Here is a 22,949-nt window from a genome sequence, read left to right on the forward strand (position 1 = left end):
TTGTTGTTATTATTAGAAAATGGAAATCCAGATTTTTTTTTTAGGGGAGCTCTCCTGATTTTTAAATGCAGACAACTTACTGAAGTTTTTTTTTTTTCTCTCTCTCTCTCTCTCAAAAACACTGTGTGGGCCAAGGAAAATATATCGGCAGACTGGACTTGGCCCGTGGGTCGCCGCTTGCAGGCTCTGTTCTGCATGTTCTCTGTGTCCTCTGAGGCAGGCCTGAGTTCTACAAGCATTGCAAATCACCAGCCGGGACTTGAGATCACCCCACTTCTCACGCCAGCTTCCAAGCCCATGAATCTCTTAATGGGAAATACACATTTAAATCATCTCCCACCCAACTCCCACACCAAAAGGACAGAAACTACTAATTCTTACCCACCACATCCAAGTCACCAGTTTTATTTCATAGGAGGGGAGGGGAGAAAAGACCTATTAGGCTGGGGTGCTGGGGAAGAAAGTAAGAAAGGGGAAAAAAAGGCAAACTCAAAAATGCACCGCTGCTGACTTGGGTAACAGCCTTTGCGGGTCAGAGAGGAAAACAGCTCAGTTCTGAAACCCGTCCCAGACATGACAGTTACAGAGCAGCTCCGCTGACATACCCCTGCCCTTTCCCTGTCGTTCACTCATGAGGAATGCAACCAGATGCCCTCCCCCACGACAAATAAGAAAGGCAGAGACGTCAGCGCTGCTGGTGCTCCGGAAGCTGAAAGGCACTGACCTCGGGGAAGGACGCAGGGAGGCAGGGATAGCAAGCGGGACGGTGGACACTCAGGGCTCCAGGTGATGCCCAATGCACAGATCAGACAACGAGGGTGCGTGGTGGGGACAGCATGAAGCCCATCAGATGCTTCAACCCCTCAGAGGGCTTCAACTGACATCCACTGTGTGACACATCAAGAGAAGGAGGACAGGACACAGTCCAGCCCTGACCCACTCTCACTCTCAACCTTTGCAAAGGTCATCGGTTCTTGCCAGGCCCGGCTTCTTGAGGCACTTGCTTGGGTGGACAAACAGTCACAGTTAGCCCCTTCCCGCCGCTCCTGTCTTCCGGCAACAGGGCCTTTTCACTAGCTGGACTCACTCCTGAAACATTTTTCCCCAGGCCCCCACCATACTGGCTCTTCATCAGTGTCACCTCCTCAGGGAGGGCCTCCTTGTTTGCACCTCCTGCAGTAAGGCCTGCACCCCTTTTGTTCTGGCGCTTGTCACCTCTGAAGGGATCTGGGTGATGGCTGACTTGTTTGTTTGCTGTCATTTCAGCCCCCGGGAACTCTAAGCTTCCTAAGAACGTTGTCTGAATCGGGACACCCTGGAACTCTGCATGGCCCAGAGCTGACACTCAGCAGTGCAGAATGGTGATAGAGTGCATGATTGAGAGATGGGCTAGACCTTCCACCATGCAAAGTAAGTGCAGCAGGAAGCCCGGGGCCGGCTGGGTGGACACCTTACAGACGAACACCTTACAGAACGCTGGAAAGAAGCAGAGCTGGTCATAAGCACCTTTGAGGACCTCGGCTTGTCTTACGTGTGGTTTTATTTCATCCTGACCACAACCCAGCTCATAAATATTACTACTGGTCTCATCTTATGGGCAAGGAAACTGAGGCTCAGAGACACCTAGTAAATCTGAACGTGTGAGATGTGTGCACCGGTCTGTGTTATACGCGTGCAGTTATGTATGTGCAGACACTTCCTCGTGCAGAGCTGTGTGTGCACACATGCTCTTTGCACGTGTGCTCACCGTGTGTGGTGTGTGCGCTGTGTATGCATGTGTCTCCTGTGTGCGTATTTGTGTTTGCAGAGTTCCGTCTGTGAGTACACCTTTCTGTATGTACACATGTGCATGCCTGGATCTCTGGAGAGGTGCATTTCTGTGTGCACACAGTTCCTACATTACCCTGCACGTAGCTGTATGTGTCTTTGTGTGCTGTCTGCATGGAGGTCCAAGCCCACGTGTGTGCACGCCTCTCTGCTCATGTCAAATGTGCACTGGCCATCGTGTCTGCCTTTCCTACTCAGGACAGGGTGGCCCTGTTCACTGCTCTTAGTCTTAAGGCTGCAGTAGAGATGACACAAGATGTTCAGGGATTCTTTACCTGCAAGCCAACAGGTCCAGTTCCATAAAACCAATATTGTTTCTCACTGACAAATGGCAGTTCCACCCAACCTAACCAAGAGCCCACCTGTGTGGAGTCTTAACAGGGGAACTGTGGTGCGCTCAGACCAACATGTAGGCGTAGCAGCCGGTCACTTTAGTTCAGGCCCAGCCTTATCTTTGGCACTCTCTCCAGACAACACCAAGGGGGAAGAAAGCTACTTTGAGGTCAAACTTCTGAAACATCTGTCCCTCCAGCCTGGCCTCTGTCACAACACACAGCACAGGAAACGCCAAGCAGATGCCTGGACCCCTTTCTCTCCCCAGCACCCTGCCTCCCAGCCAGCAGCTTGCATGAGCAAAAGAAAGCTCCAAACTCTACTCTCTTAAACCCAGGCCTGCCGGGCCTTCTCTGGGCACCCAGCACCCTCACACCCCTGCCCCGCCGTGGAGCCCACCTCAGCCAAAGCAGCAGAGCAAGGGCACAAGGCTACTTATCAGCCTAAATTTTCTCGACATCTTGCTTTTTATTTTTAACTCTCTTCAAACTGAAACTGTCAAAAGTTGTGTCTGATAAATCTGAATGCTGTAGAGGAAGTGGTTTGTCCTTCTTCCTGTTCATGACTTCTACACAAGATAACACTAGCTCTGGGCAAATTGTCAGGCAAGACCAAGCTCCAGGGGGCTACAGCCCAGGTCAAGAGTTCCTGGCCACCACAGTCCTTTGCGGGGGTTTCACAAGACAAGGGGGGCAAAAGAAGCCCTCTCCACCCCCATGCCCACCAAAGACATTCAGGAAACATGGTTCAAACAGGAACTACCACTGGCAGCTCTTATACCCCAAACCACAGTCAGAAAGTTTGCGAGGTAAGGCCCCATGTTCCAGGTGGGACAAGTGAGGAGATCAGACTGTAAACAACACACTCAGTTTAGGCTCCATAATCTGCCTAATGTCACACACAACTAGAGAGACTGGCAGAGCTGAACTTAGCAATATCCGACTCCAAAACTCCATGTGTCCTGCCCTGGGAAGCCCTTCCCTAGGCCAAGTCAGACCTCCTCCTCCATAATCCTGGTAGGAGGAATAAGAAAGGGGAGAACGGGAGCTCTCTCTTTTTTTTCATGTGCTTTCTCTGTGCTGGACACAGCACTGATGCCAGGCATCTAAGAGAACACTTTCAGAAGCCCAGGGGATTGGTATCTGGTATCACCGTCACCCCACTGTGCTGACCAGAAACAACAATTCAGAGAAGTTAAGCCGCTTGCAGAAGGTTACACAGCTGACAGGTAGCTGAGTGCAGGGTGGAATTTCCAGCTTGATGCTCTGACCACTGGCCAGGGAGAACAGACCCAACACTTCCCACACTTGGCTGTTTTCTCCATTATCTTGGGTCTAGATATTTCTGGTTCAGAACCCCAAGCCTGGCCCTTTGGGTTTCTCCACCAAAGACTGAGGGAGAGAAATCATTTCCTTGTTGGCAGTGAGCTAAGCCCCACCCACCCTCACCACCAGCTCAGTCTTTCCAGGGTTCTCAGGCCCGAGGATGAACAGGGCAAAGGATGAGATTCACTCAAGGCTGAGCAGGAAGGAACAAGATGTCCAGGGGGCATTCCAGGGACTCAGCCTCCATGCCGAAGTCCAAAGTCCCGTGCCCAGCAGGCAGGACAGCTCACAGGGGCCCACCCCAACTAACACACACCTGATGCAAGAAGCCTACCTTCACCCCTGCTCTGGCAGGTGCCAGCCTTGCAGGCCTCAGGCTCTGCCAGCACCACTCTTGGCCTGCTGTTTTGTCCACTTAACAAAGCCCACCCTTTCTCGGCCTCCTCTCATGCAGCTTCCCGGAGTCCCCCCATCACACCAAGCACCACAGCCCACTGTCCATGGCTCTTTCTCCTCACTGCATCTGTACTCCCACACCTAGACCAAGCCTGGGACTGAGGAAGTGTTCGCTCCCCCGCACAGGCTTCAGGCCTCACCCCAGCAGGCTGGAGCACAGGTCTGGCGGTTCTCCCCAGCCTGGCCCTGGCTAGCCCTCTGCATCACCGCAGGGTAGAAGCTGCCCTTCTGAGCCCTGACTCGACACTGCAGGGCAGAGTATCGCCTAAGCCAGGGAGTCAGTGGTGGGGGGTGAGAGATGGAGCCCACTGACCACAGCTTTCCCCCACCAGCCACCACCAGGCCACTGCTGTTCATTCTGACCCCAGAGAAATACAAACCCTCATGACTGTGCTGTCATCCACGGTCTTCTTTACAGGAGTCCTTAGATTTGAAGAGGAGGAAAAAAGGGAGGCATGGGGAGAGCAAGACACCCAAGTCCCATTCTTTCCAGATCTCAGCTGGGGTATAAATGGCATTTTTGAGGGCACTGCTCCTCATGGGCAGGTGGGGGTGGGGTGGTGACATGGGGGCCGGGCAGCCCAGGGGAGGGTCAGCTCTTGACAGGCCCCACCTCCCTGACCATTTGGGCTTGTTATGAGCCTAGGATATCTGCAGTGAGCAGCAGGGTTGACAGCAAAGGCAGGGTGAGAGCCAGGGCCCACACTCAGGCTGGGCAGTGCTCCGACATCGAGGGGTCAGGTCAAGCTCTACGCCCAAGAAACCAGAAACTTGTCCAGCTGAACACATGTCACACCCAAAAAGGTCCCTGTCTTTCCTGTGTCTCGTTGGCCCTGACTGTCAGTGTGGTCTGGAGTCTTCACCATCCCACCGGATGGTGGGACTCCGACGCTGACTCCGACGAGGCACAGGCAAAGAGAAGCGCCTGGCCCGCCACACCAGGCCTGGTCACAGAAGCTCGCCTTTGGCTCTCCTCAGCTTGGTTGCAGCGGAACAAGGGCCTCTTTCAGAGCTGGCCCTTTTGTTCCTGTTCCCAGGGAGGAGACAATCTGACCCAGTGAGGGAGTGCAGAACAAATTCGGTTCAGCCAAAGCATCCTAGAGAAGAGATGCCGGAACAGCTCCCACCTCTACTCCCAACTCGTCCCTCTGCAGCTAACCTAGAGGGCTGGGGCTGTCATCTTAAAGTTGGGTGGCCCAATTATCTGGTGGCTGGAACCAGCCAGACCTGTGCTCAGCACTTCAGAACCGATGTCTTGCTAACCCTTGTGATAACCCGACAAAGCAGGTCCGCTGCTTCCTTTGTTTATACACATAAGGAAACTGAGGCTCAGAATGTCACAGGTCTTTGCCACCACTCACTAGCAAGTGGTGGGGCTAGGATTTGAATCCAGTAACTGTACGCATATCCCAGGCCTTCAATCAACGTCAATTGTATTAACTTGCCTTTTTTAAAAAGAGAGAAGAGAAGAGAAAAAGAAAGAATGGCAAAAAGATTGGGGCTTTTTGGTCCCATTTATTACTATCTAAAATTACTGTCTGAGGTGGCACAATGTCTCCTCCTCTGGTTAAGGCCCTTGAAGTGACCCTGTACCCTAAGGCCCTTGCTACTGGGAGGACCCATTCAAGTAAAATGCTGGCACCGGGAGTGCCTGCAGGTCGTGACCCAGCCCCTACAGCTGGGTCCAGGAAAACAGGTAAACAGGCCCTCAGTTCTCTCAGTGGGTGGCCACCCCTAGAAGCCAAGGCTTGCTCACCTGGAACCAGGGAGACTGGTGAGAAAGTTACCTCTCTGCACTCACCCTTCCATGGCACACTGGCCAGGGCTGCCAGCAGGTCACACAGGTGAAGCAGCTGGAGCTCTCACTCTCCCAGAGAGCTGGCTCCTCGGAGTACCAGCCTGGCCAGGACACGGAGGGACCGACACATCCTGACCCACCTGAGCTCAGTGGGCAGGCTGCAGAGCCAGAGAGACAGGACTCTTCAGGCCTTTCCTGGTCCAACAAATGCCTACGCACTTATCTTTCAGTGGACTCTTCCAAGGTTGGCAACAGAAAGTACACCCAGGAAGTCCCCTGACACCACAGGAGAAGCAGTGGGGCTAGGCAAACAGCACATGGGCGTCTGAATCTCAAGTCCAGGATCTACAGCCACGAGACCCTGGAAGCACGGGCCTGTCTCCTATAATGAGCTGAGATGAGGTGCAGAAGCTACTGGCACCCAGCAGGTGCTCAAGGAAGGCAGATTCCATTACTTCGCCCAGCCTACATGCCTGCAGAAAATCTTCAGGGAGGGGAGAGACCTCCACACACAGCACACTTTTAAAAATGAAATTGAGAGCCATAAAAATATACACCCCATCCCATCAAACTGCCAAATGCAGTGGGAGTGGTGAAGCAAACAAAAGGGAAAGTTCAACTCCTTTTTGGCTTAGGAACACGCAAACGCAAAAGGAGGCGGTGGCAAAGGAGCCACCCCAGCTGCGTCCATGTCTGAACTGGAAGTGGCCCCATGAACGGCACCCTCCGTCTAGCCATTTAAATCACGGTTCACCCCAGGGTGTGGCAAGAGGCGGGGGCCTGGCTCCTGTCTGAGGAGTTGAAAACAAGGAAGAAACTCATTTACTATCACTATGAACCACCAAGAAAGAGCCTGGGTTGCTTTGAACTAGGCTGGTGGGCCTTTCTGGCATGTCAGGGGCCGGGAGGAAGTCAGCTCCCTCGGCTAAACCTGTCAGGCAGCCTCCACGGCAATCTTTCACCAATCTTTCACCAAGCAAAAGTAGCCACACTCCGAGACTAATCCAAAGAGGACAAATACAAAGTCCACCACGGCTTATTAGGAAATTCTTTCTATGCTTTCATGCTAACTATTCTGCTAGCCTTGACCACCAGGCATGTGTCATTCTGTCCCCCATTTTACAGGCCAGAGAGGTGAGGAGGCCAGGGCAGGCGGGGTGCCGGGTAGGGCCAAGTCAGCATCTGCACGGGCTTGACCACAGCATGTCTGTCTTCAGCGAAGCATGAGGCCTTATCAAAGGGCGAGGAATTGTTCCCAATCTTCAAATAAATAATTTAGGGGCAAGAAGTGCCAACCTTGAAACTCCAGACTAGGATAAAAGAAAAAACATTTCACCATAACAAGACTAAACACAGTCCTAGCAAGCACTGAGAACACTGCACATATGAAGTCACCTCCCAGTCAAAGAAGCACAACTCTGCATAAAACCTTGATCTTTCTTAAAGAAGCTTCTCTTTTTATCATTTACATGTGTATTTCCGTGCAAGGTTCCATTTCCTGCTGACGAAGTGTCATAGGCCCCCTGTATTGGCATATAGTCGGGGGAAGGGGAAGCCATGAATCAGTGCCTAAGAAAGCCCATATTATAGAGGTTCAAAAATATACAGAGGCTAAATTTATGCCCGTCACCTCACCATTTTGCCTGGAGAAGGGTCTGTGACTTTTTTAAATCAAATTTGCAAAAGGAGGGTGCCACTCAAAAAAAAAATACCTAAGATCAAATATCCTGGAATATCCATTGGAGTGAATAAATCCTGTCTGTCATTTGGGTGTTTGGTGACTGATAAAGATACTTGCTTGGCCCTCCCTGGTGGCGCAGCGGGTTAAAGCACCGCACTGAGAAGCTAAAGCCACTTCGCATGAGTTCGATCCCCACCTGCCCCGGAGGAGACCACATGGCGCGGCAGACCTCTCCTGACCCGCCCGCTGCTCCCCTCAGCAGTGTACTTCGTAGATCTGCCTGTTCTGCTCCCCGCTCTGTCTCTGGTGAAGCCTCTCACCGCCCCTGAGCCTCTGGCCTGTACCCCAGTTCTGTATGTACAAATAAATAAATCTTTGAAAAAAAAAAAAAGAAACTCGCTGGCCAGCCACCCCATGCAAGGCTAGAAAAGAGACCAGGAATGAAAAGAATAGGCAAATCGCATCCCAAAGCAGGTATGGAAGCATAAACTGGTACAAATTTCACAGTCCTCTGAGAAGGAGAGGGAAGAGAACCACCACTGCATGAAACAGCTCTGGTCCTCAAGTGGGCAGCTGAGCGCTCTGGTGGCAGCCTGATCCACCACATGCAGTGCCCAGAGCTGTGCCCAGCTCCACAGAGGCCCTCAATCCACACCTGCTACATGGTGAATAAACACATAGTGTCATCTTTTCCTCACAACCCTAGGAAGTAAGGATTATAATTTCCAGTTTCAAAAGCCACACTCAAAAAAGTCACATGATTTGCTCAAAGTAATAAGCAATGAGAAGCAGAACTGAGATTTAAAACCAGATCCACACACCACTTAAGTAAAGAAGCCCAGGTCTTTTGCCCCATGCCACTATGTGTTTAGACATCAGACTCTTAACCCAAGCTCTCTCTCAGCAGAGTCCTCTGTAGAGGTTCCTCAATAATCCTTCCCTGGCCCTAGCCTCATTTGAGAGTCATTTAACTTCTCTGGGCCTCGGGTTCCTCATCTGCACAGCAGGAAACAAGAACGATTGATTAGTAGTGACTGCCTGCAGACTCCCTAGGGAGGACTGAGTATACCAGGATTGATTAGTAATGTCTACCAGGGGCCCAGCAGTGAGTGGTGGCATGTGTGTCATGTATTCACCATCCCAGAACTAGATGACCTGCAGTTCTCTTCCAAGTCTGGCTGCTTCTGATTATAATTATAAAAATCTAAAAGAAGGGGCAGGGGGAGGGTGGATCAGAAGAATGGAAAAGGAAAATGCTGGCTAACATTTCCCAGCACCAGCCATTGCAGAATCCCGCTAAGTGAAAGCCCGATCACCCAGCCTCCTGGCAGCCCAGCCAGTCCTGCCTGCTGTATGCACACAGCCATGTGGGAGAGGACAGGAAACACGGGTGCAATGCCTGAACACAAAGTAAGACACCCCGTCCAAGTCAGAAGTAGCTGAAGTCTGGCCTTCATCTGGCTTGGGATGAGTTCTAAAGCATCTCATCAATGAGATCTCGGAATCTCACAGGAACCCCACCAGGGTTCCAACGCTGGCCCAGCCTCTTGACCAACCTGAGCCTCAAGCAAATGGCTGCCCTCACCCAGACTCAGCTTATTCATCCTAGAAAATCCCCACAGGACTGTCACAACAAATCAACACAGCCAGGCAACACAGTTCTTCACAAGGGGCCATGCTGTCACCATCACCGTCGTCTTCATCATCATTGTCACCATTTGTCTTTGAAGGGAACAAGTTATCAGAAGTGTGGGAGGTTAATTTCTTTTCCCCATGTTAGTTAGCATCTTGGCCCATTTGGTTACTATGAGCTCCAAAAAGGAGGAGGCTCTGAGGAACTCCATCCTCCATAAGCTCCTGGTGTATCAAACAGGGCCAGGGAGAACCAATTCGAAGAAATTGTAACAAAAGGACAACACACCAAGGCGTGGGCAGAGTACAGGGAGAGTAGAGCGGTGGTTTCACCAAGAGCAAATGGACAGAGGGGTTTCCTGGGACAGGGCTCCCTGAGGAACAGAGAGTGACATGCCAGGGGCCGGGTCGGTGAGGACACATTTCCATCCCAAGCATTGCTACCCCGAGATTCAAGGAGAAGGAGCCGTTACGGAACCTGGAGGGCTGGGAATGAACATGTCAGGGGCTAAGGCCAGGTCACTGGCCACCCAAGGCCTCAATAAAGGAGCCACTGGTATCTACTCCCCCCATGGCCTCAAGAAAGGAGCCAAGGGTATCTACTCCCTCTAGGATCACGGTTGGCCAAACCCGCCCAGAAGTAGGGGGCCTCAGAAGCCTGATGGAACCCACTCAGCCACATCCCGGGTGGAGAAGGGTGAACAAGAATGGAGCGTGGAGCGTCCAGGGCAAATTAGAGAAAAGAATGGACGAGGAGTCTGGAGGGTGAAGGAGGATGTATCCTGGACCAGCTTCCCCACCCCCTTAGGAAGTTCCACAGTCCTCACTATGGGAAGGGGACCCTAGGATGTGGCCAAATCACCAGACTCAGGCTCCACAAAGCCACCGCATGGGCTCAGAGTTCAGCTATGGGCACTCCAACCCCAGGCCCAGCAGAAACGCCGCCCTCAGCCATTCGGTTCCCACTTCCAGGGTTGCGAGCAAGGCTGGACCAGAGAGCGTTGTCCCTAAAGAGGAGCTTCAGAGGCTCTGTCTAAAGGGGGTGATTCGGTGAAGCAAACCGAAGTGGAGCTGAAAGGCAGAGAGGCTACCGGCGAAGGGGGCTGTGAGCGAAACCTCACAGCCCCGCGGGAGGGCTGCTGTGAGTGGGCCTCCCAGGTGGCACGCTGAGTCAGGAGCTCCCATTCAGGCCTGTGCGTGTGTCAGGGGCAATATCATTGAGAAAATAAAAGTGACTTCCAATTCTGTTTTTAAATCATATTTTCCAAGATCAAAATCTTATTTCCCAAGCACTGCTGCTGAAAGCTAAGGTGAAAACCACCAATAATATCTTAATCCTCCTAACTGCAGGCTGCTGTCTTACCGAATCAGGGATGTGGCGGCAGGGCTGTGGTGTGAGTTGAGTCCAAGCCAGGCCCAGGTGCCCACGGCCTCACTGCACACCACGTTGCGGGCCACCCCGAGGCTCTCCCAGACAGGTGTGAAGACAGCAGGCTGAATGGGGGTTCCTGGATGAGGGGACTCTGCCAGCTAGACATTCAAGGTGGAGCAGGGAGCAGGTGAGCAGTTATCAGGTTGGGGATAAGATCTGGCCAGAACGTGGTTCTCCATGTCATGGCCCTGCAAAGGGAGTTTCAGCCCAGAGAGCACCCTGCTGACTGCCTGGGACACTATAAGAGCAAACTCCCCCAACCTCCCCACTTTGCAACACTGGCAAAGAACCCCATGTGCCACACCAGCTGGTGGTTTTGGTGCTTTTGTTCAGTTAGCGCTAAAAATCAGAGGGACCCCACGCACGGCCTTGGTACAGCTGGAGTCCTGGGACAAGGTTCTTTTCAGAAGAGTGGAGTAATCAGGTGGCTTTACCCCTCCACATTCTGTACCCCATCCATTCCCCGCAATGATTTAATCCAAATAGGACTGGAATATCGTGTTTCAAAATCATTTTCCTTACACCAAAACTTTCTAGTGCTAATTTTTCTTTGTTTTATTGGCATGATGCAATTCTCCTTTCAACAACCCAGACCTCTGAAGTCCTGAGTCATCTGCCAAGGCAGGGAGAGCAGGGGGCCAGCCAGGGGGATCAAAGGTGTGGACAGCTCCAGCCCGCTCATGTCCTGGGCCAGCTGGGATTTCCTCCTGGAAGTCCCACACCACACCAGGCACAGGGGTCTGCAGCCCCCACATTGCTGCCATAGGTTATGAAGCAGCAGGGGGACTCAGATAGGAGCGCCCGAGTTCCCAGCTCTGCTCCCCGCCAGCCTGGCCAACAGTGCCTGCTTTGTGGAGGGCTCCCCGGGGCAGATGAGACAATAAAATGACCCGCCACAGAGGTTGTCAATGTGTCCCCTGGCCCAGGGGACACAGGGCAACATGAGGAACATTTGGCTACTGGCTGAGCAGCTTAAGCTCATGGAAGCCAGGAAGAAAGCCCACCGCCCTCTCGGTGCAAAGGAGGGCAGCCACCAGACGGTGATCTGGGCCCCTTGGCTGGAAACCTGGACGTCGTGTATGGAAACAGGCTTGGCAAGTGCAAAAGAAACCCAGCCCTACCCTCTGTGCCAACAATCCCTAGTGTGTCCCAGGGACTCACCTGGGGAAAGGAGGTGTGCACAGTGATTTCTGCGGGCTAGGCGGACAGTTTTCTTCCTTGACTTCAGAAGATCATCCGTATGAGATTATTCCATTTTATGTTCCAAGTATGGAGGTGAGTAGGCGGTAGGGCTGAGACACCAGCCACCCAGCAGAAGAGTACCATGCTGAGGGCCCGGAGTGCCAGCCCTCAAGCCAATGGGGCTCCGGGCAAGGCCGCGGTCAGGGGTGCTGTGCCAAAGCTCCCTGTGGAGCCTGAGGCAGGCAAAGTGGGTGCTGGCTGTGGACTCTGGTCTTCACACCTGCCGCTCCAAGACCCCAGGACGGCTCCATGGGCCAGGCCTGCACAGATCAAGGGTGAAAGCACCCAGAGGCTGAATTCACTCTCCCAAGACCAACATGGGACTGGGAGAAGCAAACCTCCCCTATGGCTTTTCTGGGCCCGGGCTGCAGGAAGAGGCCGATCCGCCCAGGGGAAATGCTCTGCACTGTCCACACCCTCCTACTCTCCGCGCCAGGCAGCCCAGGCCTCTGGCCTCCCCTGACCTCTGCTTCGAGCCTTGCTCACATGCTGCATGCAGGTGTACTCTGGAGCCTGGGTTCAAATCCTGTTCCACCCTTACCGCCTGGGTGAGTGACCTCATCTCTCTAGGGTTCTGGACGCGCCTCGGTAAAAAGGGGACAATGACCACACCAATGACCTCACAGGGGCAATGTGAGGATTAAACGAGCTCATCTGCTCAGAGAGCTCAGATAAGCACTGAGTGAGGGCCAGCTGCTGTGGCTGCCTTGCTGCCCCGGCTCCCGAGCGGGAACCCCAGCAAGCAGACCTCCCCACACTGGGCATCCAAAGCCAGGGCACCTAGGTTCAAGCTATATAACTCAGGGCCTCAGTTTCCCATCTGTAAACTGGAGCCTCAAGGGCAGGTATGTGCAAATACTTGCCAAGATTCAAGTTGGCTGAAGAAGTGACAGCTACCTGCCATCATCCCACCAGTCCTGACCCACCCGGCCCCATCGGCTGGCCCTGCTTGGATCCCGGGGCCCATTAGCCACTGGGATGATTCATGCTCTTTCATTTTCCCACCCCCAAAAGCAAGCCTCGGTCACCGGGTCATGAAACACGAACCAGCCAGAGCAACAGACAGACGTCAACGAGCCATTGTTCCCCTTTCCGAGGGCAGCCCTACCCCCATGTCCCATGCCCCAGCCTCGACCCCACTGCAGACACAGAGCCAGCTTCACGCCTGCCCTAGGCTGTGGCCTGTTGGTGCCACCATCCTGAGAGCCCCATACTGAGCCAGCTTTTCAACTAAACATCAAGGAAGGAAGGTTCCAGAAGGGGAGCCTTGTGAGCCAAAGCTTAAAGTGGAGGTTTCAGGCCCAAGATTCGGCAAGTACCATAGGCCTCTGGTGGAAGCCCAGCAGGCACTTTGGGCCTCAGAGGCAGAGCCTCACCCAGGAACCCTAGAGCCTGTGTCCACACTGAAGTTTGCTATGTGCGTCACGTGCCAGGCACAGCGTTAGGCACGCCTCAGATGCGATCTCCTTCAGCCTGGGAGGGGATGGAGTATGGTGACACACCCATTGCGCAGAGGCCAGAGACAGGCCAGGCTACAGGGAAGTAGATAAAGAAGGCTAGATGTGGCTCTTCCTCAGCCCTTTCAGCAGGAGCAATCTCCCAACTAGACGCCTGCAGCAACCTTCTTCCTCCCTCCCTTCCTTCCTTCCCCCCTTCCTTCCTCCCTCCCTCCCTCATTGCAAGCATGCATGCAATGCATTCAGCCAAAGGATGTCTGCTCAGAGGCACTGCCTCAGTGTGCCCACCGATGCAATGGGGAGGGTGCCTGGCCGCATGTCACTCAGTGGTCAGGTTCACCAATATCAACACCCAGCACAGCACCAGGCAAAAGGACTCTTGGGAGTGGCTACTGCAGCTGTCATCACTGTGACTGACCGTGGCCCTGGTGACTCAGACCTCTGCACGCCTGAAGCATCCATGCAGGGGTAACCCAGGCCAGTCACCTCTGGTGGCCAGTCCCCAGTCCCTCAGTGGTTATCAGGCCACCCCTCTACTCACCCCTCCTCCAATGTGCTCCTACCCCCACACCACCACCCTTCCAGGAAGCAAACCTGTTCCTCTCTTAACCCCCTACCTCTCTTATAGTGCCTGCCCCTTGGGGAAAAAGGCAGGGACCACTGAAAGCATGCCCAGCACCTCTGGCCTCTCTCCCTGTGCTCTGCCCATCTCACCCCTTCCCACCTCTGCCAGACTCAGTCCAACTTCCCACCACTGTCCACCTGTGTCTCCCACAAAGCCCTTCCTGAAGCACCTACCCACATGGCAGCATTTCCTCCCTTTCCAAACAACAGGGCAAAGCATCAACCTCCCTGAGGTTATGTGCTTCACCCTATGGGGTATGGAATGTGTACACATTTTACCTGGGAGTCTTTTGGGAGTGAAAATTATGTCTGAAAAATTGCACTTTGCAAGTGCAATACCTGGAAGTGCTTACCTGGAAGGAAGCACAGCACCTGGGGGTGCTCCATTTATCAGCACAGCACCTAAGGGTGCTCCTTCCTTAGTGCTGTACCCAGGAGCACACACTAGAATGCAGAGGACCTGGGAGCACTCCCTTTGCAGGCAAAGTACCCGGGAAATTTCCTTCAATACATAGTACCTGCTACTCAATTTACAAACACAGGACCTGGCTCTTACGCTTTATAAATACTTGGCCTCTAATTCCCAGCACCAGAACTGTACTCACTTGACAATTTCACAAAGGACTGTCTGCCAGACGCTGACCAACACTAAATTCATAAGCCCACTAAGTATCAACCGAGCTATTTCTATAGAGGCTGACATCATTTCCTGTGAACCCCACAGATGCACACATATTTACAGACATACACCTCAAAGCCTGGGGTCAGACTTGGCTTTGCCTGTCAACTCTGGCAAAGCCTCCTGACTCTCTGTATGTGTCCCAGCTGCAGCTTCTATAGAACAGACACCCAGCCTGACCCACAGTAGGGGACAAGAAATGTCACTGTCATTGGGAGTGCACTGCACTGTCCCTCTTAACAGGCTTGCTTATCTTCTTTTATCCCCCACCCAGGAGAAGATGGTTAACCTGCCCACCTGCCACCAACCCCCAGACCAGGAGCTAGAAAAGACTGTGTCCTTGGAGTCTCCTATCTGGGGACACAGCTCTATGTAGAAACCTTTCCCAGTGATCCCCGGATGGGAGAGTCATCCCCAGCAAGGCCTCCTTCCTCCTGGACCCAGCTAACCCTGTCCCCCCGCCAGCTAGCCCTCCCAGTACTTGAAAATCTCGACAGACCTACAAATGACTCTGGCTGGGCCTACCTGCTTTCCCATCCCGCCACCCCATGAGACCCAAAGGGGTGTGGATGGGAACACATGTGTTCCAGTAGGGCAGAAACCCCCACCAGAGAGTGACATGGGCAGGAAGCCACCCAGATTCTAGAGCTGGTCTCCCCCCAAAGGCAGCCTACCTGAAGAATGCCCTACCCCTGACAACAGGGGGCCTCACTAGCACTTGCTGGCACTCACCCTCAGCTGGGCAAGACACGAACCAAAACAGAGGCAGGGAGGCTGGGCCTGGGTTCCTCCAAATATTTGCTGCTTTCCTGGGCCTCTAAGAAGCTTACAGCTGGCCCATGACATCCAGGAAACTACCACAAATTCCAATGTTATCTGCCCCCCCCCTCAGGCCCCCTCCAGGGCTGGACACAATCCACCCAGCCCAGGGAAGCAGCCATCTCCCTGTCTGACCACCCACCTAGGGAATGGAGACTCCAGCTCTCCTGCCTCCCTCCAAAGTGAGTTTACTCAGCCTGATCTGTTTATGTGCTTTCTTAATCATATCATTTTGTGATAGCAGCTTGTAAGCAGAAGACCAATGGCAATAGAAGGTTCTAGAAGATTCTGGAAGGCTCAGAGAGGTGCTGGGAGGCAGGAGCCCCAACACTGGGTGTGAAATCCAGCCCTGCTGCTGAATCATTTGAAAGGGTCTTTAGGCAACATATTTCCACTGGCCACTTCCTCACCAGCAAAAGCCAGAATAAATTTCAATGATTCCTGCCTTCAAGATCCCAGGATCCTAGTAAGACAAAGATTGTTAGATTTTGCCAGGCTTTGCAACCTAAGAGTCTCTTAAAGCACTGCTACAAAGTTATTTTTCAGTATTTATTGGGAGGAGGCCAGGTTAACACACACACACATCATAAGGGCGAGATCAGAACCTCTATGGAGCAAGGGGCTGCCATCGGTGCTTTTTACTTTAATGCTAAAGCTCCTGGAGGAAAATGACCACTGTAGAACACTAACTTCACGCCAGCTACTTCACTACCCAGCCTCAGGGCCTTTGCACTTGCCAACTCTCTGCCTGGAAAAACTATCCATCACCTCCTTCCCTGACCACCTTACGCAGAGAGCAAGCCTCCTCGTCCTCAAGTCCCACCAGCTCCAACCACTTGGCTGCTCTGTCTTCTCTAGGGCCTCTTTCACCACCATTCACTTGGATTGTCTGTTATCCACTCCATCCATGGAGGCTTCAGGAAGGCAGGGACTTATTTTCTTCAAAAGGCTTAAAACAATAATATTTATCTGGTGAGCAAATGCGTGAATGAAACCTCCACGCCTCCCGTACTTACCCCTGACAGCAGTGCTAACGGAAGTCCCCATAATGAGAATTTTACAGATAAGGACCTGCCCAAGGTCACCCACTAGCTAGGAGGCTGCAAGGGCAGAATTCAAGCTCCCCTGTCTGATTTCAAGTCCATGTCCTTCTCACTACACCACTCTCTGGGTCTGTCTATCCTCCTCTATCCACCTACTTGTAGCCCAGATGCTGCTACAGATGCTTTGTACTTGGTGGGTGTGAAAAAATGGCCACTGAAAACAGGGGCCAATCTCAGTCCCAGAAATGTTTTCTCTGCAATCCTCAATACACTCACACTCACACACCCCTTCACACATGCACACGCCTCAGCACCCTTTGGTTTACACTCTGCTGGTGTGAGCAAAGTTCCTTTCAAATGCATACAGCCTCCCTGGGTGTCCTGTTGAATGCTCTGGTTGGCTGTTACCAGAGCCAGGAGCCGGGGAAGAGGCACTCTCACTTCCTCCCTTTTTGTACCACTGGGCGGGCAGCCTGGCTTCCATCCTGGGGAAGCAGGAAGTCTGGAGACAAAAAAAAAAAAAAACCGCTGTTCTCAGCTGGAGCAGGAAACAGCCACCCTTGGCTATGGGGACCCTTGTTCTCCAGGCAGAGATCAGCATGACTAGTCAGACCCCCTGTTCACCTGTGCTCAGTTTCTGACAGAGTTTGCCCCCAGGCAGCAAGGAGCCCAGACATCACTGCCCTTCCCTACTCTGAGGGAGGGTCAACTCCTCCTTACAAAGCACTAGATATTTTAACATGTGTCAAAAAAGTGGGTGAAATATTCCAATGATCAAAACAGAAACAATCCCACTTCATGAAAATGGAAGGTGTCTTGTTTGAACCAACTAAAGATTACAACTAATCAAATATGTAGCAGTAAGCTATGGTCTGCCCCCAGTACCCCTCCATGATGGAATACTACATGGTGATGAAAAAGATCAAGACCCCTGCAGGTGCACAGATCTAGAATGATCTCCAAAGTTTAACAACAAACAACAATGGTGGAGAACTCTGTGCATGAGTGGTTGGCCAGGATGTACAAGAAATGGTAACCAGGCCTGCCTCTGAGAACTATGGCTGCAGGGCACAGAATAAGAAAGACACTTCATTTTTTTCTCACATGCCTGGATACATATCTGAACTTATGTGATGTGCTCATGACTGCTTCAATTAAAAAAGAAAAAAAAGAGTTTTGTGGGCTTTTTAAAGAAACTAGACTGTGCCCCCTGAGGAATTCCTCTTAAATGCTTTCAACAATTCCACTGCCTTCATACATTCCAGATTCGCTAAATACCCCTCTTTCCCAGATGCGCTGCGCATCCAGGAGACTTTTCTCCCGAGACCGTCCATTTTTAAATAGCAGTAATCCCTTCGAGTTATGAGAATTCTAGGAAGCTCTCCCAGGACAACTAGGAGCGCATGTTTGGGTGTCTGACCCTTGTCACGCCCTTTCTCCTCTGGGCTAGTAGTCATCCTACTTGGTGCCAGTCTGAATTACCTCCAGACCTTAGAGCAATTCTAGCAATGAGGTAGGATTAGCCCGCCCTGCAGAGAGAGAAAGTGAGGCCCCTGTGAGCACAGCAGTGTGCAAGCATGGTGCCGCAAGAGGCACAGTCGGAATCCAGACCCACTGCACAGATTGGCCACCTGGAGTTCATTCTGCCCCAAGGTAGGGGCTGCCCCAGAACATTAGGATGCCCTGCTGAGTCTCACTTAATCCTTAATCAAAAGCACCACTCGACCAACTCAGAAGTCCACTCTGCCAAAACACCACTGGGGTACCATTCGTACGGGCTATGCTGGCTGGCCTGAGCTATGGCCACCCTGCTGACCCAAGGCTGGCAGCAAGGCATTTCGAGACAGCTTAAGTTTTTAGCACAATGCTGCCGCCAGGCTCCCCCTAAAGCTCCCAGAGACAGTGCCCCAGACATGCCCTTTCCCCCGCCAGGTGAGTCAGCGGGCACTGGGGCGGGCACTGAGCAGAGTGCAACTCCGTGCAAAAGTCACCTGTGGGCACTCGCTAGCCTCTACACCAGCTTAGCAGCACCACAGGGAAACAGCTTCTACCTGGCTAGGCGCAGGTTCACCTGAACCAGGAAGGGCATCTCAATCGCACCGCATGAAAGAGCCTCAAAACGTACCTCGCTACCAAATCCCCTTGATACACACATATTATTACAGATTGGGGAAGACAGACGGCGTCTGCTAATTGCAGAGAATTTACATTTTTTTTTCTCTACTGCCTCTGTCCCTCCCCCTCACCAATCAGACAAGTTAGTAGGGAAACAAACTTGATAAACTCCAAAATCTTATGGCAAATAGCATTGAAAGCAAAGAAATTCCTTGTGCCTGCTAATTGCCATGAAAAACATCCAATAAATCAAAGGCAGGAAAGACAGGCACTTCGAGACATGGACAAGTGAGAAAAGTGAGCAAAATGTCCATGGCTCTCAGTTTAGCACTGAACACACAAGAGGTGCTTAGGACACATAAAAGTCCAAATTCAGAAGGAGGCAGCTGCCCCCAAGAAAATAGCAGACTAAGAAAACGACGACCAGAATTAGGAGACTTCCTTCCTCTTGGTGACAAGCAACCCAGAAACATTTCAGTGGGAGCAGTATGGTGAAAATTAGAAAACAAGTCACTGAAGATTCAGTTATGGCTTAGAAATAAAGATGGCTACTGAGACCTGAGTTCCGACCCCTGTTTGGTCAATGAACAAGAGGCTTTTCGACAGGACCCACCATTCTGAGAGAACATGTGCCATATCTTTAAAAATAAAAATAAAGTGAAGTGAAAGGTAAGCAGCTTATTTGTACTTCTTCGGTGCAGTGGAAACAAAGCCTGCTGCAGACAAAGCCCTCTTCCAGCGGACAAACGTGTCTAGCAGGTGATCACATTCAACCCAGACACGAGAGAAGCAGAAGAGATCCTGGTCTCCCAGGATCTGGCCGCCTGTGCAGACAGAACTCCTGGCTGCCGGCTATAACTGTCACCGAGGTGGGCAGACCAGAAAAATCCATGGAGGCACAGGGACCAGGAAGTTTAGATGCAAAAGAGGAATGAGGCACCAGGTCCAGGCCACAGCGTGGCCAGGCAGGCCCTTCCCCGGAAAGGTGTGGTCATGTGCACCCCCCTCCACCTGGGGGGGTCCCAATCATCCCTCATGTGACCGCCAGGTCACTGTCGCCTTTGTGTTTCCTTCTTTGTTTATGAGCTTTTGGATCCAAAGTCTCCCAGCATGGAGTGCATCAAGCCAGTGCTGCCACAGGCCACGTCAGGCACACTGTTAGCTCTGGAGGATTTAATCAGTAACTGGCCCAGGAGATCAGGCCTAGGGGCAAGCTCCAACCTGACCCCACAGAAGGCAAAGTTTACTGCCAGGCCAGGGGGTGAGGCTGTCGCCCTGCGGTGGCCCCAGACTGAACCCATCTCTCCAGCAGGGAACCAGGGAGGTTCACTTGGGGGGTGTACCCAGCTGGAGCTGGTGCCAGGTGGGGCTGGGAGACCCGTATGCTTCCAGTTCTGATGCAGCTGTGATCCTGAAAGCCTCATCTTAATCTGACAACGATCCAGTTAATTGGATCAGCGTAGACAGACTCCAAGGAAGCTTTGGGCAGAAGAGTGTATTTGGTTTGTTTATTGGTTTGAATCCAGATCAATCACTCTGAGACTTGTTCCTGAAGCCCACACAATTAACCAGATAATTACCAGTTGGTTCTGAATTGGGCTATGTAGACGATTTCATACATTATGATATACATTTCATGGAAGGCTATGACCTCATACTGGCTATAGAAGCAACTCAAGGCTGGACAGGAGACACTGCAAAGCCACAGAGCTGCAAAAGGCTTTTTGTTGTAGTGAATTGCACTCAAATTCACCTTTGTTTCATTTGAGCTGATATTTCTCAATAGCGTGCTTGGGCCGTCCTATAAAATGCAGACAGATTACATAATGCCCAGGCATCAGGGAAAGCCCTCAGGGGCTCCTTCACTTCCCTGGGGCCTGGACACCAACCAGGTGTCTCATGATGGGACAAGGCCCTGATGGCAGTCCCAGCCCCACCTGTGCCTTAGAGGCCACCGCTGTACCAGACTGGTCCTCAACAGTCCCCGTCATGCTCACAGGCCCTGGCAGGGAGGTCCCCCACCCCCATGAGATTTAGGCACACCCCCTGCTCTGCCTTCAGGGTTTGGTGACAACACAGTGATAGGAAGATGAGGCCAGCCCACTGGACACTGGCTGGTAGTCGTCCTTCCACGGACCCTAAAGCCACAGCCAGGCTCTGCTGAGGCAAATCTTGGCTGGCCCTCAGACCCCAATCCCAAAATCACAGCTGCTCTCCAGACAGGCCCAAACTACAAAGGTGCCCCCCAACTCGGCTGGTGACGGTGGTAACAGAAGCTCTGACTTGCTTGAGACACCAGAGCCTCAATCATGGACTTCTTCCTTTCCTCCCTCTCACATATACCTCCTTGAGCAACCAGCGGGAAGTCAGGGGCGCAGCCTCCAAAGCTGACGCCCCCCAGACCTTGGCCAGCAGCAGCAAAGCACTTGCTCCTGCCTTCTCCCTGAGAGCACAGGGGCCAAGACTGGCCTGCTCAGGCAGGTCACAGTGCCTCTCAACCATTTTCTTCCCTCCACTACCCTTCATTTGCAGGGATGGCAGGGGGAAAAAAAATAAAGGACCCTTGAGCCAGGAGAAAATGCTGAAGCTAGATCTGGAAGGCTCCAGGTCCTGGACAGAGAACTGCTGAAGGAGTAGGAGCCCCCTCCCTAGTCTGAAACACTGAGTGCTGGTGAATTTTCTGAGGCTCTCCCTCCATCAAATGAAAATTCCAAGGCCAAAGCCTGTTTAAGACATGCAGGAGCCTGAAACTAGGACTGGGCCGCCTCCCGGCAACCAGCGATTCTCTCTGAGGAAGCAGTCTTTGCAGAGATTGCACCAACGTGCCCACAGGAAAGAAAAAATAGGTGTTCTAAGCACGTCGGACCCCAAATTCAGAATAAAAGTCCTCGTGAGCCTCAGTGCTCTCAGGAGGGGGAAGCGGTTTCGAGGAGTATGATTACTTCTTGCTAACTTTTCCCCCTCCCCATTCCTCCGAGCATGTGTCACGGCCTGTGACACACGGCCAAGGGAACATGGATGCCGGGGAAATGTCTATACACGCTACACGTCTATGACATGTCATGGAAGCGACACCCAGTTTCCTGGCTGGGTTTTCTTGGCACAGGTGTGGGCAGGCGTTGGGTTCTGCACCCCCCACACACACTGTGCTTAGTAAACAGGATCACAGTCGCCCTAGGGGGGGAGTGTGCCTTAGGGGGAAAGACCTGCTGCCTAGCCTAAGCAGATGAGACCCCCACAGCCAGTCTCAGGAACCAGAAGGGCCGGTGCTGCCCACTGTCCTTGTTCCCAAACACAAAGCATCCGGTTCAGGGAGCCGGTGGCCGCCTCCCAGCCCCCACACCCCCACCCCACACCACAGTGTCTCTCTCCACCCTGCAGACTGATTTCTGAAACAGATGAATGATTTCTCTCTCCTCTCCTCAGCCCGGCCATATATTTAAAAACAACAACAATAGCAAAATAAAACCTCCAGCAACCAAACCCAGATCTACACAACACTTCACAGACAATGCAGGAGCAGCTCCCTGCAGGCCAGCTTCCACCCTAGACCCTACCACCCCGGGTGGGGAGGAGTGGGTCCAGGACCCCTGCCCCTCCCCCCTCTTCAAACCTCCCAATGTGCGACGGAGATTTTCAGAAAGGGAAGCACCCAGTTTCGCCTGCCAGCCTGGGCAGGAAGAAGCATAAAAGACGGTAGAGCAAAGAATGGAATTGGCTTCTAGAAATTCTTTGGGTTTGAGGTTGTTAGGTTTTCTTCTTCTTCTTCTTTTTGGGGTGGGGGGGGGTCGTTTTGTTTTCCCCTCCAGCTTAGATCCAGATGGGCTGCGGGCTTTCAGAAAGGGAACCCCCACCGCCTTCAGGGCAGGGCCCCGGTCTTCCCAAGGTCCCATCCATAAGAAACACCAGCGCTGGGCCCAGGAGGTCCCCAAAGGCTCAGCCTAGACCGGGTCACATCTTGTCAGGGTCTCCCCAAGCCGAGCGCCTGGGCTGAACCTCGGACTCCACAATCCGGCCCAGAGAGCCCAGGCCAGGAGGGGGCCCCTGGCGCTTCCCTCACCCCCCAGACCAGGGGCTCCAGGTGCAGCCGAAGGCAGGGGGCTGCTGGGGGGGGGGGCGCCCCAGGGCCCGAAGGGGAGACATGGGGGTGCAGGCGCGCCGCCGCGCAGAGCGACTCACCGTGGCGGACGCCAGGCTGTTGTCGGCCAGCGTTAGGTGGTGCGGCTCCCAGCGCCTCAGGAATTTCGAGGTGAGGATCTTGCTGAGAAAGGTCCGCGGGTGCCGGATGACACAGACCTGGATGTCACCCTCCTGCAGCAGTTTGTACCTCATCCCGTTGCACAGCAGGAGGGCCCGGCGGCAGGGCACGGCGCCCATCTTCGTGCCCTCGGGGGCCGACACGTCGCCCCCCAGCAGCGGCTTGGTCTCCTCGATCTGCCGGGGGTCGCCGCCGCCGCCCGAGCTGCTGGTCAGATCCATGGCCCGG

The 22,949-nt window shown here is 53.0% G+C and overlaps 1 protein-coding gene across 1 annotated transcript in view; it reads right to left on the reverse strand.

Annotated features, from left to right (window-relative positions):
• The window catches only part of CMIP (c-Maf inducing protein), a 191,481-nt gene extending 168,538 nt beyond the window's left edge, over nt 1-22,943 (reverse strand). Inside the window, exon 1 of the mRNA XM_004690346.2 lies at nt 22,643-22,943. Coding sequence (XP_004690403.1) covers nt 22,643-22,942 — 300 coding nt within the window. The 5' untranslated portion in view covers nt 22,943. The remainder of the gene's footprint in view (nt 1-22,642) is intronic.
• Between the last annotated feature and the right edge of the window lie 6 nt (nt 22,944-22,949).

The sequence above is a fragment of the Condylura cristata genome, unplaced genomic scaffold, assembly GCF_000260355.1.
Source record: "Condylura cristata isolate star-nosed mole 26May11 unplaced genomic scaffold, ConCri1.0 scaffold00028, whole genome shotgun sequence".
NCBI lineage: Eukaryota > Metazoa > Chordata > Mammalia > Eulipotyphla > Talpidae > Condylura > Condylura cristata.